The sequence below is a fragment of the Haliotis asinina genome, chromosome 8 (genome assembly GCF_037392515.1).
Source record: "Haliotis asinina isolate JCU_RB_2024 chromosome 8, JCU_Hal_asi_v2, whole genome shotgun sequence".
NCBI classification, from domain to species: Eukaryota; Metazoa; Mollusca; class Gastropoda; order Lepetellida; family Haliotidae; genus Haliotis; species Haliotis asinina.
The window spans coordinates 3327025-3350669 of NC_090287.1; the positions used below are offsets into that span (position 1 = coordinate 3327025).

At 41.8% G+C, this 23645-nt stretch overlaps 2 protein-coding genes across 3 annotated transcripts in view; one reads left to right on the forward strand and one right to left on the reverse strand.

The window, feature by feature from the left end:
* The window catches only part of LOC137294160 (uncharacterized), a 45354-nt gene extending 35810 nt beyond the window's left edge, over window positions 1–9544 (forward strand). For both annotated transcript variants that reach the window (XM_067825144.1, XM_067825143.1), the window contains exon 2: window positions 6780–9544. In XM_067825144.1, coding sequence (XP_067681245.1) covers window positions 6850–7473 — 624 coding nt within the window. In that variant the 5' untranslated portion in view covers window positions 6780–6849 and the 3' untranslated portion in view covers window positions 7474–9544. The remainder of the gene's footprint in view (window positions 1–6779) is intronic.
* Window positions 9545–17317: 7773 nt separating this feature from the next.
* On the reverse strand, window positions 17318–21147 carry LOC137294784 (uncharacterized). Its single transcript, XM_067825896.1, has one exon. The coding sequence runs from the start codon at window positions 20500–20502 to the stop codon at window positions 19222–19224; it is 1281 nt and encodes a 426-aa protein (XP_067681997.1). The 5' UTR covers window positions 20503–21147; the 3' UTR covers window positions 17318–19221.
* Between the last annotated feature and the right edge of the window lie 2498 nt (window positions 21148–23645).

The following is a 23645-nucleotide window of genomic DNA, read 5'->3' on the forward strand; positions in this document are numbered from 1 at the left end:
ATAATATCAATACAACGAAATGAGGTCGCAAAAGATGATACCATTTCTAGAAATAGCGTACTATAAGGAACACACACTCTCTCCACGTTTCAAATGGAACCCCCAAGAAGAACATTAGACGACCAGTCGGCAGAGGTATCCACATCCATGACATCACATGGAATTTCAAACATCATGGTGGGACAGTTGAAACATCATGGTGGGACAGTTGAAACATCATGGTGGGACAGTTGAAACATCATGGTGGGACAGTTGAAACATCATGGTGGGACAGTTGAAACATCATGGTGGGACAGTTGAAACATCATGGTGGGACAGTTGAAACATCATGGTGGGACAGTTGAAACATCATGGTGGGACAGTTGAAACATCATGGTGGGACAGTTGAAACATCATGGTGGGACAGTTGAAACATCATGGTGGGACAGAACATAAGGTTGTGTTTGACAATGTCGTTTGCTACTCTACCACACTCGTATTCACCAGATTTGATTTGCTGACACAAAGTTTTGCTATTGTTGATATATTGTATAACTTACAGTCGAGTAACAAATATCTACGTCCATTGTCTCAGAATTATTCCACGTTTCACCGTTTGTGGGACGCAAAGCAAGGTCGATGGCGAGTAGTTCCGTGTTCCCTATAACTTGCGTGGTTAATATAACAATGCACTTATTGACAAATACTTCCCCCATACGATTTACGTCCTGTCTTTAAACAGAGTACCTCGATTTTGAAATATAATGGTGGAATATAACATCCCTGTGATGTGTTTTCTTTTCTTACGATTAACTAAGAAGATTTCGGTATAAAGAGACCAATATAAATCTATGATACGAAACACATATATCATACTGACATTTGTAGTAGCATTATAGACTGGCAATAGCTATTGGATTGATTTATAATGGGCATGATTATTCATGTAGGAAAGTGCTTATGTCACAAAGGCTTTACCTATAAAGATTCAATATTCCTGTTTCATTTATGTACCATTATAGGTCGTTAACGTGATACGCAGTATCGTCACAACACTTGTCTCTAAAACAGTAACTAGGTGGGCGAGTATGGACCGAGGACTGTCGATACTCTACAGCAGTCTGAGATTGTATCCTGGATAGTGAAATAGAGAGCTATGGTTCGTACTGTTGAGAAATTAGTACACTTAGTGCCACGAGAAAATGTTTTAGATGTTCGAACAAAATATTTAGGCATCATAATTATAATATCTAATTATATTTATTTTGACATAAAGGTTATATTGCACTTTGACATGGAGGTTTCAATGTGTCTTGACATCGTGGATTCTTTAACTGTGTTTCACTGTATGTCGACTTCAAGGTGTCCTCACATATTGATGTTGAGGTATCACTGTCATCATTGTCATCATTGTCATCATTGTCATCATTGTCATCATTGTCCCTCTGTATCTTGACGCACGAGTGGACGGTGGTGTGGTCCCTCTGTATCTTGACGCACGAGTGGACGGTGGTGTGGTCCCTCTGTATCTTGACGCACGAGTGGACGGTGGTGTGGTCCCTCTGTATCTTGACGCACGAGTGGACGGTGGTGTGGTCCCTCTGTATCTTGACGCACGAGTGGACGGTGGTGTGGTCCCTCTGTATCTTGACGCACGAGTGGACGGTGGTGTGGTCCCTCTGTATCTTGACGCACGAGTGGACGGTGGTGTGGTCCCTCTGTATCTTGACGCACGAGTGGATGGTGGTGTGGTCCCTCTGTATCTTGACGCACGATTGGACGGTGGTGTGGTCCCTCTGTATGTTGATGTAGGGTGTTCATTGTATGTTGGCATCAGGGTCCTTCTATACGTTGATGTAGGGGGTTGATTGTATGTTGACCTCAGGATCCCTCTGTGTGTTGATGTAGGGGACTCATTGTATGGCTACATCAGGGGTTCTCTGTACGTTGATGTAGGGGGTTCATTGTATGTTGACATTGTGGTCCCTCTGTATGTTGATGTAGGGGGTTCATTGTATGTTTACATCAGGGTTCCTCTGTATTTTGATGTTGGGGGTTTATTGTATGTTGACCTCAGGGTTTCTCTGTATGTTGATGTAGGGGTTTCATTGTATGTTGACATCAGGGTTTCTCTGTGTCTTGATGTAGGGGTTTCATTGTATGTTGAAATCGTGGTCCTTCTGTACGTTGATGTAGGGGGTTGATTGTATGTTGACACCAGGGTTTCTCTGTATGTTGATGTACGGGGTTCATTGTATGTTGACACCAGGGTTTCTCTGTGTCTTGATGTAGGGGGTTCATTGTATGTTGACACCAGGGTTTCTCTGTATGTTGATGTAGGGGGTTCACTGTATGTTGACATCAGGGTTTCTCTGTGTGTTGATGTAGGGGGTTCATTGTATGTTTACATCAGGGTTCCTCTGTATTTTGATGTTGGGGGTTTATTGTATGTTGACATCAGGGTTCCTCTGTATGTTGATGTAGGGGGTTCATTGTATGTTTACATCAGGGTTCCTCTGTATGTTGATGTAGGGGGTTCATTGTATGTTGACATCAGGGTTTCTCTGTGTCTTGATGTAGGGGGTTCATTGTATGTTGACATCAGGGTTTCTCTGTACATTGATGTAGGGGTTTCATTGTATGTTGACATCAGGGTCCCTCTATACATTGATGTGGGGGTTCATTGTATGTTGACATCAGGCTTTCTCTGTACGTTGATGTAGGGGTTTCATTGTGTGTTGACATTAGGCTTTCTCTGTACGTTGATGTAGGGGTTTCATTGTACGTTGACATCAGGGGTTCTCTGTATGTTCATGTAGGGGGTTCATTGTATGTTGACATCAGGGTCCCTCTATAATTTGATGTAGGGGGTTCATTGTATGTTGGCATCAGGGCCCCCCTGTATCTTGATGTAGGGGTTTAATGTATGTTGACATCAGGGTTTCTCTGTATGTTGATGTAGGAGGTTCATTGTATGTTGACATCGGGGTCCCTCTGTATGTTGATGTAGGGGTTCATTGTATGTTGGCATCAGAAGCTTGACGTCAGGTACTTATCTTTGAAATTAAATAGTTTTACTGTAAATAAATGTGTCAGCGCACTCGTTATATTAGTGTGTCCTTAGGCTCAAACGAACGTTGTTTGAAGAGGAGGGAATTTACATGTGGAGGATATGAATGTTCTGAAAATGTAATGTTATATAAATGCGTTTGAGATGTAATAGCGACTAAATATAGAGAGAACTGAAAAAGGTTCCATAAGCAGAGGACGTGGGCGGGCACACATACAGACAATGGACGTTTTCGTTATCTTATTTCTCATCCATGAAAAGATCACCTGTTCAATATACGTACGTCTGTACAGAAGCGTGCGATTCACACTCCGGCTCAGTAGTGGCTGTGCATGTTGTGCTGGCCGCATGGAGCTGTGGGTTGGATAGCGTGCACCATTATATTACGGTATGTTCAGTCATCGCTGGAACGAAGTGTGGATAATGCGCTGCAGGAACTATTGTCAGAGCAAGTTTTGAAAACTCTCAACACCGCTGGACTTTTTCAACGACATTGCGTATGTCAATAGCCCACACTCCGGCGCAGCGATGACTTTGCATAATATCACTACCGCGGGCTAAGTTGCATGTCACGTGACCGACATTTTGCCAGCTGAAATTGGCATTACGTAAGAGATTCGGCGAGGTTTTCATATTGTTTTACACTCTTACGTAAATATTCTTCTTTAACTGCGTCAGTAAGGTTTATGACAATGCATATTTATATTTTGGGTTTGCATCGTTTGCATCGTTTGCTCTCCATTAAGCTTCGATGACAGCCCTACAGCCCATGTAAACAAAGGATTGCTACGAAAAATCGAAATAGTGTTACACGTTTTAGGATAATTTCTCAGTGAAACTGAACCATTTTAACAACAATGTTTAATTAGATGCGTAGACTCATAAAAAATAATACAGTTATGAAATGTGTTCATTATATTGAATGAACTGTGTAAGATATATATCGTCAATTCTTTCTGGCCTGTGGCAGAGGCACTATGCTGGCTCGCTGCATGAAACTCTGAGTACGAGAGTGTCCACAGTCGGGCACTGAAAGAAGCTGCACACTCGATCACCCTAGCAACACTGTTGTTAGGCTGATGTCACGGGCATTGTGACGTCATGGGGTATTGTGACGTCTTTGTAAACCTTGTTTTGCCGAATTCCAAAGGTAGGCCGTTGATGTACCATACCGTTGTATGGTAGAAATTAATACCTATCAATATTTATGTCGTATGACAGTAAAGCTTCAATTTAGATTCCACGTAGTTCGATGAGATTTTATTTACAAGTTTTAAAGTGGCAGGAAACGACAGCAGCTATCCTAGCACAGATATGGCAATTCACTTGTCACACCTACGTAGCAGTTTCATAAAACTCCTGAATACTTTGACATCTGTTGCTCTTCAGGTACGAGCCGTTTCATAAAAGTGACTTTACGGATTTACACAGTATTACACAATGCGATACACAATACAGTGGAACCCCGTTTATCCAGACCGCAATTACCTGGAAACATGGCCAATATCTACATGACGAAATATCAGTTTTCTAAAGTTACATCTGGAGCAACTGCACTTATCGAGATCAATATACGGGCGTTAAACTGTACATGAGTGCTAAACTGTGAGAGTTAGTGTTTTGTTGTACAGACGATAACGGTAAAGGCTAATGTCAAAGATCAAACAACAATTTATTTTCCCATTGATTACAAGGTGACAGTTGAAAGCTGGAGAGATACCGTGAATGTTTATGTTTCAAATGCTATGGGAATGTTTTGCGTACTCCAACTAATCCATGTTTAAACAATGACACAAATGTTGGATTGCTTTTCAATATCTCGGAATAGATCTGACAGGGGGCTCTTATCCATGCAGATTTATTGTGTTTGTGTTTCCCGGCAAAATGACACAAACGAACCATTAACGTTACGTTTTTATAAAAGAAAAAGTGAGGTGATTGCTTTTCCCTTTCGAATACGAGTGGTACGATTGAAATATTTATCAGTATCCCCGCACATGCAAATATTGTCTCTTAAATTGACGCATTAAAAAGATATGTCATAATTTCAAGATATTGCCATATTTATTATATAATTTTAGACTAGAGAGTAACATGACTGTTCTGAAACTCCTGATTCCACTTTATAACATTCAACTATCTGATTCCAGTATATAGCATTCAACCACCTGATTCCACTATATAACAATCAGCCACCTGATCCCACTATATAACATTCAACCACCTGATTCCACTATATAACATTCAACCACCTGATTCCACAATATAACATTCAACTATCTGATTCCAGTATATAGCATTCAACCACCTGATTCCACAATAGAACATTCAGCCACCTGATCCCACTATATAACATTCAACCACCTGATTAAACAATATAGCATTCATCACCTGCTTCCACTATATAACATTCAACCACTTGAGTTCACTGTATAACATTCAGCCACCTGATTCCACTATTTGTACAAGTTAGATACTGAAAAAGACGTTTATGTAGAAGCATTTGTGTCCGATTATGACATACGCATCTAGTTTATACAGCGTGTATAATGAGTTTGCTCACTTATCGGCTGGTCGGCTATAAAGTCGTTTTAAAGTTTACCTGTGATTCCACAACCATCACTGATGAGCTATTCATGACTACAAGTGTCACCATTAATGAGAACTAAAGCATAAAACAGCCCACAGACTACGTGTGCTAGGTACGAACAAGATCAGTCTCACTACAAAGTAACTCTCTGTGACGCACCTTGTCAAATATTTACTGTACCGTTACTATCATTACCACTGAGGTCGCCAGTAAAGTCTATAAAGTTTTGTCCCTGAATTAGAGGAACACACATTTTTTTCCATTGAGAGTTGAAATAATTGAATTAACTCCCCTTGCAAACTGAGACCTAATAAGATGATTAGAACTGGAACTGTTACGAACAAAACTATTGTCTCATCCCCCAATCGATCAATCTGTGTCCGAGATACCATTATGCCAGACTACATAGTCTCAAGGTGTTACAAATTCATAACTGTTAAATTGCTGACTGTACAAGAAGAGCTCATGTTAGAAAGGTTACGAAAAGGATAGAAAATATAGTCTATGCAAGGAATAGTTTCCGATTTGATTTGAAAAATATGTCATCGATAATATCGTACACAAACTGTTATTATGAAATAAAGTTTTAATTTACGCGCTCCTTACACAAAAGGTAGGTGTTTATCCAAGGACAACTTCAAAAATTGTGTTCAAGATTCTGGGGTATTTTCAATCCATGCATAAATGTGTCACAACTCACCAGTTCAATTTTTTATCTCTGTCAAACTTTTCTCGCATTTGTGCACAAATCGGTTACTTCTCCGATATTGATCGATAATGGCTAGATATTTAGTTAACGATTATCCATGATGAATGTCGACAGCCAGATCTACATGCTATACTACTGTACTTATCACTATTGTGGCGTCAGTGATGTACGTTAACACCGCTGCATGTGCAGGCTTCAGCAATATACAGTTTCACTAATTCAAAGGGAAGGTGGGATAACCTATATAGCTAGTGGTTAAAAGCGTTCGTTCGCCACTTTGAAGGCACGGGTTCGATTGCTCATATGGAATGTTCCCCGCCGTGATATTGCTGGAATTTTACAAAAAAAAACCCGACATAATACCATACCCACTTTTTCTCATTCAAAAATAATCTAAGAAAGAAACAACAGCATACCCTCTATTGTTTCAGATGACGTCTCAAACTGCTGCAGCTACTGTATGAAGATGCTGTGTTCAGCGTAACAACGACGACGACGACGATGGAGAGACACCAAGGTATGTGCCCCCACAGGGCGACATCCCCCGTCTATGTCCCCGAGAAGAAGGTGAGGCGCCGACGCAACGATCCAGGGACAGAAGAGATTATTAGATTCGTCCGAGAGTTCCAGCTGGAAAAACAGCCTACCCTTCTCCGTCTTCAACGTCGTGCACCCCTACCAGGCATTGGCGAAGTCGCGCCTGCTGTCGCAGACTCTGGCTATGTTGAGAGAACAGAGGTTTCGGACAGTGATGATGACCCGATGTTGGACGGTGAAATAGCCGCGATTGAGGACAATGCTAAGTCGCTCCGCCGGACTGGGTCTTACCTGAGACTGAAGACGGATTCTCAGTTCAAAAGACGATCGTCTGTCAATTCTAGATCTTACCAACATCTCCCGTCCAAATCTGTAGGTCGATCAAAGTTTGCGACGGAAAGCATGTATAATTCGTTTGGCGGACTTCGTCTAGCCCGGCAGAATACATTAGTGAAACAGCTTCCACCAATCAGAAGGCAGGAAATACCCGAGAGGCCTTCTGCACCGTCACCAGGTGTCACTCCTCCGCTTCCCGGAGAGGACCTAGATTCTGCAGGCGAACCGGTTGACTTCATAGATCCGGCATAGTGACGTCATAATTACACTGCCTGTCATCACGACAACAAACAGTGAACGCTGGCCGTTGTCGTTTTACAGGGGTGTGTTCCTCGAAGAATATGTGAGCGAAGTAACGCCAAGCAGTGCTGCACAGCAGTCAAGGTGTTTTTTTCTCTCTCCGTGCAACGGCGCCCAGTCATGAAAGGGACGTAACTCACAAATTAACATTACCGTGTCTAGGAATAAGTGTAACTGAAAGCAGTCCAGGTGGGTGTATGACTGTCCATGGGAACTGCGGCGCCACAACCCAATCGGCAAACGTCAACTCGTTACATCATGGCGGCACCAGTTGTGAAGTGCATCTCATGTTAAACTGCAGGTCAGTGCAGAGGAAAGTACGACAATGAGGGGTGTCCAACTTTGTGCCAGGATATACTGTAGTTGGTCGGCCATAAGTGAGTCATCAGATGTGACATTTCCCTAGACTTACAAGTTAATTAACTGTTGTAAGAATAATTTTCATTAATTAAGTGGAAGTCATTTTTTTTAACATCATGGAAATCATCTTCAGCAATTTTCTTTCATGTTTCCTTTGATTAGTTATCGAATCACATCTGATTACGTACCATATATAAGTACAACTTTTAGCCTATCCCATAGGCAGCCATGTTAAACCTGATTGGTATGTCTAATATAGGCTGTATAAATAGTTGCAGTTGTTTGAATAATCATCGGGGAATTGTATAGGAATTGCATAGGAATTGTATAGGAATTGTGTGTATGTAGCTGAGATGATTTCCCAGCTGATAGATAAAGCAAGTCGACTGAAACTACATTTAAGAAAAATATTCTTGCAAGAGTTCATAAACATGTGGGAATTTCACTAATGTTGACTCACTTGTGGCCGGCCAACAACTGTTGATGGCTGACCTTCCAGCGCGTGTACGGCCCTGGGCGGGAGATCGGCGCTATCACCCTGATTCCAACGTACGTTTCAGTCAAATGGCTATGAAGTACTATCAAAGTATTCAATTTGGGTTTGACAAACCACAACCTCAAGGACGTTTGTAGTGCGCAGACTCAACACCTATTGCATCATATTTCAACAACCTCAGACGTTAATGTGATATTAGACTTCGATACTTCACGGCATGGTCATGCCATCTTGTCGTGCGGAAGTTTCTAGTGCGCAGACTCGCTTCTTTAACATAGGCCCTAAGGAATTCAGCCTTGTAGACAGCTTATGTTTTTATGTAACGATGAACCTTTAGTTCATCTATCAACAACCTCAGAAAAAACAACATGTGATATTAGTTACGAATGGCTCGCTGACTTGACCTTTTTCTACATAGATTGCCCAGTGAGCATTCATGGTTTCAGTGTTCTTGTTTACTGTACAAACACACTGGGAATGACCACTGACCATTTGGTACAGGAAGCAGGATATGTGTAGATGAGTCAAGTGGAATCGTGTGAAAAACTGTTTCCTTATTTGGAGATGGAAAAAAATATTTAATGACTAATAATCAAAATGGGGGACTTTACTGTTGCCGAAACCGAGCTTAAATATTGCCTAAATACATCGTTTGGACGGTACGGGAGACGACGCAAGAAGCTGTTCTTGAGGATAAAATTTAGAGTAAGCATTGCTCAGTATAAACGGGCTTCGGTATTAGTATTGAGATGCTGTTGATAGAGCTATTACTACCGCAACAATACATTCGGCCAGTCAAAACGACAAGTCGGGGAACGCAACTACGGCGATCTCCGTGCTGATGGCGGATCAGTCGGTTGTACAGAAAGTACAAGATGGGTTTCTATTGATCAAGATGCTTCATAAGCTAGTGACCTCATTCCAATGTGTGTTTTGGGAGCGACTATTTGTGCTGGACTGTGGAGAACCAGTGATATGTTGCAAGGACAACGCAATTTTATCTGTCTACCTCAAGTTGTTGATTTGTATCAGTGCCATGCAAGCGTTCATAGATCGTTTGTACTCGTTCGCAGGTTATAGAACGGCAACTATTGTGTTTCATGCGATCACGTATAATGGGGATCTTTTGCATTCTTACATGCTGTTTAATAAATGTTTATATGCTAATTTGTTGCGTTATACACCATGAGTTTCCCATAGAGGGAATAGCTGAATGTCGTACCTTTGAATAAATCACAAGTTTCACTCATTAAGACGACATGGAGTCGAGCAATCGAGATGTCATAAAATGGAGTCACTTTCATGAAAATTGTCATTTGTGTTCGTTTTGGCTTTTATGAATTACTAATCAGCCATTGTTGATCTACAATGGTAGTATGTAAATTCTCGGAAGCAGCGGACGCCCTAATGACTCCAATAAGTAAAGCATCTTTGAATTTTAGTATTAGTTAATACTGATGCACACACTCGAGACATTCGACATATAAAAGCGTACGGCGGCTCCAGGGATCACACGTGGCCGCTTTTAGGAATCTGATGTGTCCAGCATACCAAGGTTACTCTCAAAGTTAATGGGATTAGCTGTTACGAGAGTTCTTAAGTTTAGTGTGTGTGTTTTATGGACACTAAACTCCACTTCGCTTGAATGTACACTGCTTCTATAGTGCATGTCTCAGTCGGAAGGATATCCACGGTCTCCAGGCGGAGTCATGATGGTGTCACAACGTCCTTGGACAATAACTCCAAACGGATTTCAGAACAAGAGAGTAGAATTCGAAAACTCCACTGACATCCATGCAGAAGAAGATCCAGAACAAACTTGCTCTTCAAGAATGCGGGCATTCTCTTCCCACAGTGGCTACTTGTCACATCTTCCTACGTAACCTCTGTTCTAATACGACCCTTTCGTGGTATTCAAGACTCGTGATTGGAGGCAATCAGATTTAGTAGTGCAATCAGCGACCTTGTTTCAAAAGTGATCGTTCGAAAGATCTCGGTAATTTCTGGATACATCGTGAAAACTAGAACCTCTTCCCGGGCGCGATACTCAAATGTTTCTTCTAGACAGAACTCAGTCATGTCATTTTTGTTACTCCACATTGCTTGTATTTGTCAAGTTGAATCTAAGTCGATGTAACACGTGTTCTGATTGGACAGAAAAAAGGGAGACATATCTGCAGCCATTTTTAGCCGCTAGGGGATTTTGTGAGAACCGCGAAATATGGCCGTATTAGAACAGAGGTTCGTAGGATGATATGACAAGTAACCTCTGTGGGAAGAGAATGGGCTGCGGGCGGCACATGTGTATTTGTTGTCACCATACACATAGATCAGCCCAGGCATGTGTCTGTTACACACACAGGAATTTCATGGTATCCGCCACGACTGATATTAAATATTCAAAGAGCCTGTTTGGGATACTTTACATGCATGCCAAACATGTGGATGGATATATACATATATACATAGAACTTTATTAAGCATGCCCTGTACTTTTGCTATGATGTTTTCAACACGTGCATAAAACATTCCGTGGTGACCACGATGGACAAATATGAGCTTGCTTGACCCGTATGACCCTTTGGCCCGTAGTGATTTTATGATGATAGTTGCTCATTTTATAAACATACGCTGATTTTCATACAAAAAACATCACTACACTAGCATGGCCCTAGGATATTAAATGTGAATTTATTGGTGAATGTGAATATTCAAAATGCCAACTTCTGTGTCTTACACGATTGAAGGTCACTACCGAGTGGAACCTCCATGTGACTGTATGACAGCCAGCACTCTCCTCCTCATACCCCCAATAAGCCTCCTGATTCCTCTTGTAAAGCAGCTTCCAACTGGGGCAGGTTCCGTACAGGAGGATCCCTTTATTGTACACGACGGTCAGTCGTGTCCCAGGTATGATCCAAAGGGTCAAGATCGGGGTTCATTCAATCGTGAGTTATATCAGGGCCTAGATTTTCGAAGCTCTCTTAGCGTTAAGATAGTCGTAAGTTAATGTTAATGTATGGCACTTACGCCCAGGGGTGCTGAAAAAGCTTAACTTTGTGTGTGTGTGTGCGTGTGCGTGTGCGTATGTGTGTGTGTGCGTGGTGTGAACATGCTAACAGAAGTACAAGTGGTTGTACTGGTAGGATAAGAAAAAGGAGGGGCAGACAGAAACATAAAGGTGAAAATATTTTAGCAGTGCGTTGTTTTGACGCTAACAACCAAGAGAGACACGATAATTTGTAGTAAACGAATTTAGATGAGAGGATTGCTTCATCCATGATAGAGGATGTCCCCACGATTGGTCAACCATTTGTTTATATGGCTCATATTTCTCCTTCAGTTTTCCATGAATATGATGGAGTCTTGTCCACTCCGCTCGCAGCGACTAGGCAAGTTCGGCTAACGCAGCGGGTCAGCGTGATTCTCTTCCCGTTACGTGCTCGCTATGCAAGGGGTGGTTACAGTTAGGATTATGGTGATACTGTCATTTTCAGTGGAGGTTATACCCAGGAAACAGGGTTGCCTGTCGCGTCTGCGATTAACGGTGTTTAATATAGCATCAGTTTACACCAATATTCATGGTAAAAGATAACCTGTATATTCCAGTGTTCGTCAGATCATCCAGTTGTTGCTTATCCAGCTATCAAGTCACCAAGATAAGGAGACCAAAAGCTGAAGGCTCTGGACCAATTGCAGCCGGAAATCCTACCCACCTATACATGCAGTTTTCTGTGAGGCATTAAATCCAAGAGCAAGGCAATATACACGCGAACGCATTCAGATGTTGTCAAATGGGTTATCATATGGCATTATCATATGGACCGTGTCATTAAGTCGCCTGACTGCTGTCACACCAAGTAACTGATCTGGAGAGGGTCTGTAAACATGTTGATATCTGACAGAAGATCGGAATTATCAGCAATGTAGTAACAAAGAAGCCTACTTTTTATGTAGGATATGTAGATACGCATGACACAGTGGCAGAGTGGGTAATTGGGACAGCGGAGGTCCTCGAGAAACGGGCGTTGATAGGATGGAAGTACCCCAGTAGCCCTTATCACAATGATAGATATCAAATAGATAAGCGACAAGTCACCCGACCTCATTCAAGAATTAGAACTTACCAGACAAAGAAACTGCGGTTCCTCATTCATAGGAAGGGGAATCAGCATAATCATTTTGCGTGAATAATATTTTGCTGACACATTTATACATGAATTGATTATGCATAAATACGCACGAGAAAATCCTTTATATTCTCATACGCTATATCTGCTAAAAGCAGAGTTCATTGCATGACTGTTCAGTCTTAACACGTGTCTTAGAATCAAGTGATGATACCAGATATTTGCGAAAAGGGAAGCAAGGTGTGAGTGAGTATAAGCAACATTCCAGCAACATGACGGCGGGGGACACCAGAAATGGGCGTCATACATTTCACACAAGCGAGGAATCGAAGCTGGGCCTTCGGCGTGACGAGCTAACGCTTATCCACTAGGCTACCCCACCGCCACGGGAAGCAGGGACGGACTATATCAAGAAATGTTTCGTCAAAGAACTGATCCCCAAGTGAAAAGGTCCAGACAAACGTCAGTGGGCCGTGACGTAACAAGCGACGAGGTAGATCTAATCGGTGTGTAAAGCGTGTAATCAGTGATCAGCGGGTCCGGGACGACTGCCGTGCGGTGAGCTGTGATTGAAATGAGCGGCTTTTTGATGATTTATAGACAGCAGGTGTATGATAAAACATTGTTTAGCACTCTTTAAACACAACAATCACTCTTGACACCGCAAACCGTTTCTGATTGTCCAACCCTTCGATGACGCCATGTAAGGATCGATATATTGTTTTGAAGGCGCAGGTCCTATTTCAGGTAATGTCAAAGGCGTACGTGATCATACACAGGTCTTGACATGATACAACGATCAACTTTATATATTCCTCCACTTGTAATATTGTTCCGGAAGAATCTTTAAAGCCGTAGTTTGATGAATGTCCACCATATAATCAATGCAAGGGTTGAGGCGTTACAGCAACAGCAGCAGTATAGTGGGAATATAGCATATTACTTAGCTGGGTCTTAACGTAGAGTGAATAACGGGAAGACGTCTGTGTGTCTGGGCTCACTTCACCATAACGTCACCTTTACACTGCCCTCAGTCAAAGTTCACGTCACCATCACACTGCCGTCAATAAGACATCATGCAACAATTGTGTCACCATCACACTGCCCTCAGTATGACATCATGCAACAATTGCGTCACCATCACACTGCCGTCAATATGACATCATGCAACAATTGCGTCACCATCACACTGCCCTCAATATGACGTCATGCCACAATTGCGTCACCATCACATTGCCCTCGAGCCAGAAATCAGTAAGCGGACAGTGGATCATAATCAGTGTGTAGTCTACAATTTATGTGAATAATTAGGATGGAATTGTAGCAAGTTACCAACAAATGAAAGAGGATCTTCACACTGTTCAAGCATGTGTACATCTTGTATTGTGTGATATCTCTATGTGTAATATGACCAAGCATGTTACACTGAGCAGCTATAGGAGGCATGTCGGTATGCCGGTGTGGAAAGGGAATTTATCTCAACAGATTCCTCTATGTAGATATTGTTTGTCCTCTATGTAGATATTGGATGTCCTCTGTGTAGATGTCGGATGTCCTATTTGTGGATATTGTTTTTCCTCTAAGTAGATATTGTATGTCTTCCATGTAGGTATTGTTTGTTCTCTATATAGATATTGTATGTCCTCTATGTAGATATTGTATGTCCCTATGTAGGTATTGGATGTCCTCCACGTAGAAGCTACTGTCTGACTTTAATGTAGATATTGTATGTCCTCTATGTAGATATTGTATGTCCTCTATGTAGATATTGTATGTCCCTATGTAGGTATTGGATGTCCTCCACGTAGAAGCTACTGTCTGACTTTAATGTAGATATTGTATGTCCTCTATATAGATATTGTATGTCCTCTATGTAGATATTGTATGTCCCTATGTAGGTATTGGATGTCCTCCACGTAGAAGCTACTGTCTGACTTTAATGTAGATATTGTATGTCCTCTATGTAGATATTGTATGTCCCTATGTAGATATTGTATGTCCTCCACGTAGAAGCTACTGTCTGACTTTAATGTAGATATTGTATGTCCTCTATGTAGATATTGTATGTCCCTATGTAGATATTGTATGTCCTCCACGTAGAAGCTACTGTCTGACTTTAATGTAGATATTGTATGTCCTCTATGTAGATATCGGATGTCCTTTGTAGATAATTTGTTTGTCCTCTATGTAGATATTTTATGTCCTCTATGTAGATATTGTATGTCCTCTATGTAGATATTATATGCCTCCCATGTAGATACTGCTTGTCGTCTATATAGATGTTGTATGTCTTCCATGTAGTGTGTCTCCTCTATATAGATTTTGTATGTCGTCCGTGCCTCGTGTAATTTCCTCTGTGTTGACAGTATATTCCTCTATATTAACAACACGTTTCTAGTATTTCTACCCCTGAACACAGAGACTGCATATACACCGAAGCACAATCAGTTCTAGCAGAGGCGAGCACACTGAATGATGTGGATTCTGGTAGTGTGCCTTGTAATGCATCTTATGCTTGAAGTGGTGTGTTCACCATTATGTACGCCTCTTTCAGTAGTCGAGAGAGGGTTGCCAGGGAAGCGAAAGAGGACTGAACAACAGAGGAAAAATGAAAAATCAATTTAACTGATTTAACCAACTAAAGAAATACATATTAGAAAGTTCGGGTATAAAAAGCTGATCAAAGGTATCAGTAATTCCCCGACAAAATGACCAGGACTGATCCGCCGTAGCTGACCCCGAGAAACATTGTTCTCAACCAGTGACGTGTTTTATCGGGAATAATGGATGATTGAGAATTATCCCCACGTTTAGCTGCAGCAATCAAACGGCCTTAACGACCTGGCAAGATGACCAGGATCTGTTTCTAAGCCAGTTCCCTTTCAAGACAGGTATGAAGATTATCGGACAAATCCGCGAGACCACAGCGCCTCGGGGAATCACTGCACTGTATTACTTTGAAGTGCGCTTTAGTAATCGTTGTCGTGTATGGCACGTATTTCATTAAAGGTTTCCCCAAAGTGTGCACCTTGACTTAACGTGATCGATCAAGCCTAATGTTGTGCGGCAGCCATACAGCAGGAATATTGCTGCGTTGAATAGCAAACAAACAAACAAACAAACCAGTATAATGCCGTTTTCAATTGATGTGGTGCTGGGGGGGGGGGGGGGTGAATTATAGTTTGGAAACTTTGATTGAAATAATTAAAAACAAGTATAGTCAATATACTGTATATTGAACGTCTTGGTTGTCATAAGTTTGTTAGACTCTAATCCTTCATGATTTCAGACATATTGTAAGGAATGGTAAAACTCTGTTTTTTTTAATAATGTGGACATACTACTTACACCAGTGTATTTGGTTCACCCACGTCACAGAGGGCGCCAAATAGCTTACTTAGTGGTGAAAGTGTTCGCGCATCAGACCTCAGGTCCTGTTTCTATTCTCTCCAAGGATACTCTGTTTGAACATCATTACCAGTGTCTCACTTAAACCACATTGGTAGTTGTCATGACAATAGGAATATCATATTCACACATACGCCGAAGCTTGATAATGACATGCTCGTTTCATTTCCAATGCCGTTTGCACTTCCACATACAGTTTTAATCTTCAAAATGAGCCCTGATCAACAGTGAACTGTAATATGATTCTATGAGTGTTGCTACTAGTGATGCATATTTCATGGACCACTTATTCCAATAGAATACTTCAACCTGACGTTTCCACTATGTACACTTCATTACTTTTCACCTTTAACAATACAACACAATTTACAGATTACAAATAACAATCATTCACCGCCCGGAAACACAAGAGTGTATATTACCTATCGCCTGAGACCCCCCGTGGTAAAACTATCTATTACCTAAGCATTGTCTATTAATCAGCACCTGTCCTGTACCTACGCTGTCAAAGAATTTAAGCTCGACTGCGCTTACACACAAGCGTGGATTTCGGGCAGGGGAACTCAGTGGCCAGCATTGTTGAGGGCATACATATCAAAGAACTATTTCTTTTTCATTTTCATCACAATATTCGGGTTCCTGACACACAATATAGACCTGGTGTTAACCCGTGGGATATAGCGCAATATCTGCTCTGACGTACACAGTCCTCACACAGACTTTAATGATCCATATGAATAACACGTGGTCAAAAGAAACACTTGACTCACTGTTTCCACGGAGACTGTATTAGCTGTTTCATTTCTTGCTACAATACACGATCCCCTTTATCTCCCCGAGCAGCCCCGAAGTATGTTTAGTAAAAATAGAAAGGTTAAGAAGGTTAAAGTAAGTAAGTAAGTAAGTAAGTAAGTAAGTAAGTAAGTAAGTCAGTCAGTCAGTCAGTCAGTCAGTCAGTCAGTCAGTCAGTCAGTCAGTCAGTCAGTCAGTCAGTCAGTCAGTCAGTCAGTCAGTCAGTCAGTCAGTCAGTAAGTAAGTCAGTCAGTCAGTCAGTCAGTCAGTCAGTCAGTCAGTCAGTCAGACAGTAAGTAAGTAAGTAAGTAAGTCAGTAAGTCTTGATTGAGATTCAGATTCTCTCTCTCTCTCTCTCTCTCTCTCTCTCTCTCTCTCGCACACACACACACCACTTTTAACCATAGTGACATATATTTAACGTATAAACGTACGTCGCCATACGATTGACGCCATATTCACGTGTATATAATTGGAGATTTTTGAATTACAATTCCCCGATTATACAGGTATGGCAACTGAACTGTTGTTCCTCGGGTTGAAGACACATATTTCCATTCAGCCATCAGTCCAAGGGCAATATTTGGAACAAAACACTTCACAATTTACATGCTTGAGTCGTAATGAAATTCGACTATTTATCAGAATTACAACGTCTGCATATCACAGATATAGTCACTATGTAACAATTTCCCGAGGTCAGTGTACATTTCAATAAATGCAAATCATCAATATCAGGTATTTCAAGCAGTTTCAGATATTTGTTATAATTTGTTATAATCAAGGCAACTACACGTGCATCGTCATGATTGTGCCACGTCTCCAAACTAGAGTTGTGATCAATAGCATAAGCATTGTCTTTGGCAAAAGGTCATCACAAAATTCACAGAGAAACAGTAAAATATAAGAAAACATTGTGTCGTGATCTAGCATTGATTCAAGGGAAGGTATAAATTATGATCCTTGAGTCTTGAATGATTTAAGAAAGGAACAAAAAGCTTATTACAAAAGAAGTGTCATTAAGGAATTACCACCCGTGTCCATAGAAATGAACAATAACACTCAAACATTTATTATTACACTGTATTTAAAGATGAATCAACTTTCAAGAGACATAGGTACAATTATTCCGTCATAACACCATGCTCAGAAAATCAGTTCATAGTTTCAAGCCATACCTTTACTTTGTCGTATAATTAGTCCAGCCATGCAAGTGTAAGATATTATAAGTTGTTCACGGGTCACGAGTGGACAAAGGGTTGAGGGAACATTAGCAAACATCGAAGGTACATCAACCCATGGGCCCCGAGGGGCCAGTGAACAAAGTACATGTATTTATCTTACCGAACACCTCACCTCAATGTTAGTTTTGAACTGTTTGAAGCACGGGTATCGGATCGTACACTTAAGCCAACCTGTTTGAATCAAACGATTCGAGTCTTGCATCTTGCTGTTTTTCCCCTATGTATTGTCTTAGTAAAACTTCCCCTTCTAAATAGTTCACAGGGACTACATTTGAACATTATGTCAAAATTTATTTATTGGAAAGAAAGTCAAATGTTTTCTTAGCCATTGCCAGATTTTGCGGACGACACAAGATAAACAGATTTATAGTTATCTCCCTTCCATCAATTTCCATTCGCAAAACATCGGTAATTTCCGTGCATCATGCATTATTTAATGTTCTACGAGATGAAAAAAGTAACTACCATATAGTACCAAATGAGTTGCTATTGGCAGGTGTGTATTGCAGTGCGCCTCGTTTGCGCACGGGGTACACCGAAAATAATCAGACAGCCAATCAGACAGCGACATTCATGTGTGAGGTAAGATAAAAATGAATATGTCCGATACGACCGGTATACCTTTCGATGCGTTTGTCCTTTTCCCGCACACCAGAGACACACAATATGTCCTAGCATTCAGGAATCTGCTCTGTGGATCTCGGATGTACATGGTGTTAACCTGCACGCAATAGCGTTTCTTCATCACAGATGCTGACAAGGCTATACCAATATTACACAGACATTCGGCGTCGTGAACGACATTTGACGTCGTTGTTAATATTCGGTGTGGTGGTCCTACTGATAAACGATTGGCCCTGAGATAATAAAGAAATTGCATTAGTTGAAGTCTTGTGGAAAATTCAAGTCGAGAGGGCTCACTGGTAAGACGGACAATCTGAAAATGATTCAGTTGATTATCTTTTGCAATAAAACCTCCAACATCATGAGCAGTATATATCTTTAGAGGCCACATAACATCATGGAGCCGGTAGAATCCGTATCAGTCTAATAACGACACTCCGCTTGTTTCGCACTTTTGATGACTCGAGTTACGTTCGATGTTAACGGGGGCTTCCTGTCTCCTGTAGGCACTGCAAATTGCGGTGAACTATCCTGACATTTTAGAAATCAATAACCGACAATAACGGCACCGTTGTTGTCATAGTAAATGCTGTGTTATCCTTACAACCAATAGTAAATTGTGACATCAGCATACACATTGGTGCATTTAAACCATGGCCTCTTTGCCATAACATAGGAGATCCCGTTCCGGCACTGTCTTCTTCAGTGAAGCCTCCAAAGGGGGTAGCTTCATCACAGCAACAGGCTGCGTTCGGTCTGATATCATGTTCAGAGATGCTCTCCCAGAAGACCTGGTCACGTCTCCATATTTCCTTGTCTTCTTGGATCCAGAGATTGGTCTCCGGATTCCTCCTAGAGAAGGTTCCCCGGAAGATGCCTGTAAAGGCGCCGGACGCCGAAGACCACAAAGTGCCGAGGGCGATTCTGGCTGGTTCTGTAAAGGGTGGCTATCGACGGACAGGATGTTTCTGGAAGGCCTTGATGCCCTATCTGCATATTTGCCTCTCTCTGCGAAAGATGTAGACCTTCCAACTGGCCTATTTTGAATAGTGCGGACTTGGTCATAGGACAGAGAGGGTGACCTGTCCAGAGTCCCATGTTCAGGCGTAGATATCCTTGGAGACGGTCGAGGAGTTAGATTTGAGGGAGAAGGAGCGTGAGAAAGTTCCGATTTTACACTGTCTCTCCTCTCGAGGGATTCACCAAATCCGTGGACTCCCGTTCTTCGGAAAAGAGGATCCACCTTGACATTTGAAATTCTCTTGCGCTGCCTGTTCACCTCGGCGTCGTCTGTCCGTGGAGACTGTGGAACGTGAATGCTGGATTCGGGCACAAGGGGCCGTCTGTTTCGGGCAGAAAAAGACACTATGCTTGATTTTGGACGAGACGAGTTCACAGAAGCTACATCGACTTCAGTAGCTTGTTTCGTATCACAAGAATTATCATTCACAAAACTCCTCGTATAGCTCTTGGCATTCATAGATTTATGTCTAGTGATTTTAGATTTCGAAATGTTTTCCTCAAAACGCATATTGCAATCTCCGAAATCAGAGTCGCTAGAAAAGTCAGAACATTGCTCCTCCAAACGAAATCCGATTGAGGTTTTGGATCGACCACTCTTTTGCTTTCTCAGGGTCTTTTTCACGGGTTTAGTATCTAGTTCCGCAACCGAGGATACGTCACTTCCGGCTATACTCCAGTTATCACTGTCGTTCCCGTCGTCCTGCTTCGGGGTATCATTCAGGTCATATTCCTTGAATTTAGAATTCAGTGCCTCTTGGTCCTTCAATAGTCGAAGAATCTGTTCTGCTTTGCTTCGCCTATACCCTTGGCTCAGCCTCAACAAAATAGAGTCCGATTTTGAGGCGCCGTCGGCTTCACCGTCCAACCTACGTTCCTCTCTTATAGTTTCCATGGCTTTGTTCATGGATATCCTTTTCTCTGACTTCAAGAAAATGTTAATCCTTTGTGTACATTCGGAGTAGTATTAATTACAAATTGAAAGTCCAACAATCACGGAAATTCACATTGTTAGAAGTAGCACAGTTCCGTGCTAGATGTGATCAGGAGTACTCACCCAAAGGCACATGGGTTAATCCTCGAGTCGGATAAACCGTTTTCTTGGCAAAGGTCTCAGGCCTACCCAGCATGACACACGTCAGGTGCTCGTAGAATTATTCATAGCTCATAGAACTAAAGCCTGTCGTTGAATTGGCAAAGGCACAATTTCACAATGAATCCAAGTCGACATCGATGGTAGAACTCGTTCGTACTATTTCACAGCATATGCACACATAACTCGTTGCAATAAATCTCTGTCAAAAAAGAAACACTGCCAACTCACTTCGCCAACTGTCGTCTGCTCTCACTCATTCAAACGGGATCTTCCTTGTCGCCGGCTGGATAGTCGAAATCACGTTCTCGTGTCTCACAAATTAAAACCACCCGTGGCCTGACCTGTTCCCTGACTGATAGGTGTTCATATTCATTGAAACACCAAACACATACCCTGTCCTAACAAAATTCACCGGGCTGTGTTATGGGCCGTTGCATGTAGTGTGTTGTTCGCCGCGTGAATGGGTCGCTATGGCGTGTAAGGTACACATTGCTAATCTATAGCTTTGCTTGTCGTCAGGTACTTGCCTATGGGTCTGTACGCAACTGTCGGTACCAGATTAACAGCGTAAGGCGGCTATACAACGCCAAGCGCTGTAAGCTCCAAGCCCACTAATATCACCACTAAGACTTAAGGGAGTTATTGGCCGGCTCTGTTTCATACAATGACCCGATTGTCGAAATAGAAATAAATCGGTTTTCATCAGCGAGAGGCATAACCGATAAAAGCATACTTCTGAGCTTTCCCTGTACTGGACCAAGACGTAAATTAACTTTTGTTATTGAATCTAGATGTAACGCTTTACAATAACTTCTTTCGGCAATTAAGGCATATATATTTAAGATAGTTTGAATATTCAGTGGATTTTTCTGTATTTGTTATTTTTTTCTGACTGTATAAAGTCTATTTACGGAATCTGTGAATGGCTGCTGTTGACAATACAGGTGGATCAATTATAGACTTCATTAATTTCAGTAAAACACATTCGGTCAGCGAACCCAAAATGTACTACGTACATATATCGAAAATTGATACCCAAATTATAGCATGTTGTGTCTCAGTTACAACTCAGTGCTTACAACATGGAGACCAGTATGATATTTTGAATGAGATTTCAGGACACTGTGTGTTTACCAAGTCTGTCACCTTACTTTCATTAATTTCGTCTTACATACAACATTGGAGATACTTGCAGCATACATCCCATTGATGCGTGTTCGACTTCCAACCCAGTGTCTGTGTTTTAACCCTCAGTCTGAGAGTTGAAAATATGTCTATAGGGTCCACACTGGCGGCTGGTGGCGTTAAGGTGTTAAATTGTTGGAACGTTAGGGTGTTGGGGTATTAGGTTCTTAGGTCGACTGAATGTTGAAGTGTTATGTAGTTGGAACTTTAGGGTGGAGGGGTGTTAGGTTGTCGGGACGTTAAGGTGACGGGGTGTTGAGGGTGTTAGGTTACTGGAACGTTAGGGTGACGGGGTGTTAGGTTACTGGAATGTTAGGGTGACGGGGTGACGGGGTGTTAGGTTACTGGAACGTTAGGGTGACGGGGTGTTAGGGTGTTAGGTTACTGGAAAGTTAGAGTGACGGGGTGTTAGGGTGTTAGGTGAGTGGAACGTTAGGGTGACGGGGTGTTAGGGTGTTAGGTTACTGGAATGTTAGGGTGACGGGGTCTTGTGGTGTTACGTTGTTGAACTCTGCCATCGTTTTTGAACAGACTGAACTGACTCTCTCCAAGTCACGTCACGACGTTGCCGTCTGCGTTGATGGTATAGACAGGTCAAGGTTGTTACACGGAAAGGGGCGGTGGATACGTTTACGTGGAAGGACTGTTCATCTGTTGATGGTGTGTCCTTCACAAATCTATTCCAGTTGTACCGATCTTCGGCAGGTGTCGTGACTCTTGGCCCTCCCGATCTAGGGCGGTCTTGCTCCTGGTCTGTGTGCTGGAAGCGGTTGATCAGTTTATGTTGGTACACAGCAGCTGAAGGTACTGCGAGCTGACGTGAAGCCCATTTATTTGCCATACCGATCGCCCTGTCCCACTGTGCAAGTTTTGGCATATTCGTGGTGCTTTTGATTGCTGCATGCTTGCGCTGTCCAACATCGGTATTTATATCACCATTTGGACCAATGTCCTACAATTACGTTTATCACGTTTTGAAAAATGCATGATTCGTAGACGTGTTTGGACAGATGAATAGTTTTCAAGACCATGTTCTGTTTTATCAAATGTTTTCTGTGTGGAATCAAACCTGTACCAGAGTTGTTTTTTTTCACAATTTACTTTGAAAGTAACTGTTTTGCTCGGTAGATTAGGCAACACACGACTGGAACACATGATTGCCATTGTTTTGCAACTGTATTGGTTTCGTAATATTCACCCAGCTAGCACGTTACACTGAGCACGTTACATCGGATTTGACCTCACTATATTCTGTACAAGACACGAACGGTTTCGGGTGTACACTTTACGCACACATAATGTAAATCATCACACTAAATTATTCAAATCTGCCCGAGGTTTATTCTGAACACATAAAACATTCCAATGTCAAGGTTGATGTGTTCTCAACATCTTATATAGCATGCGGACATTAGAAAGTCATACTGGTATTTATGTAAATGAAAATCAGCAAAACCTTTGCAAATATTTCCAATTTTCGTACTCAGAATTTCTCCCTGCGACATAAGACTGGGGTGTATGTAACATGGCGTTGGTGGCGCCGTTATTCTCTTATGACATACTATGTGCCCGAGCTTGCCCCATGTCGGAACAAGAAGTAAACAAGGAAGGGTTCTTGGTTAAGAAGTATGTGATGCAGGTTATCTACAGTCTATATTTTGTATTTTGGAGTCATAACGATTGTTGGGTCAAATGTGGGTCACATTTAGTTTCCAAATGCAGTCTTTATTTTGCTGCAACCTGTAACAAGGCAATCGAAAAAGTTAAAT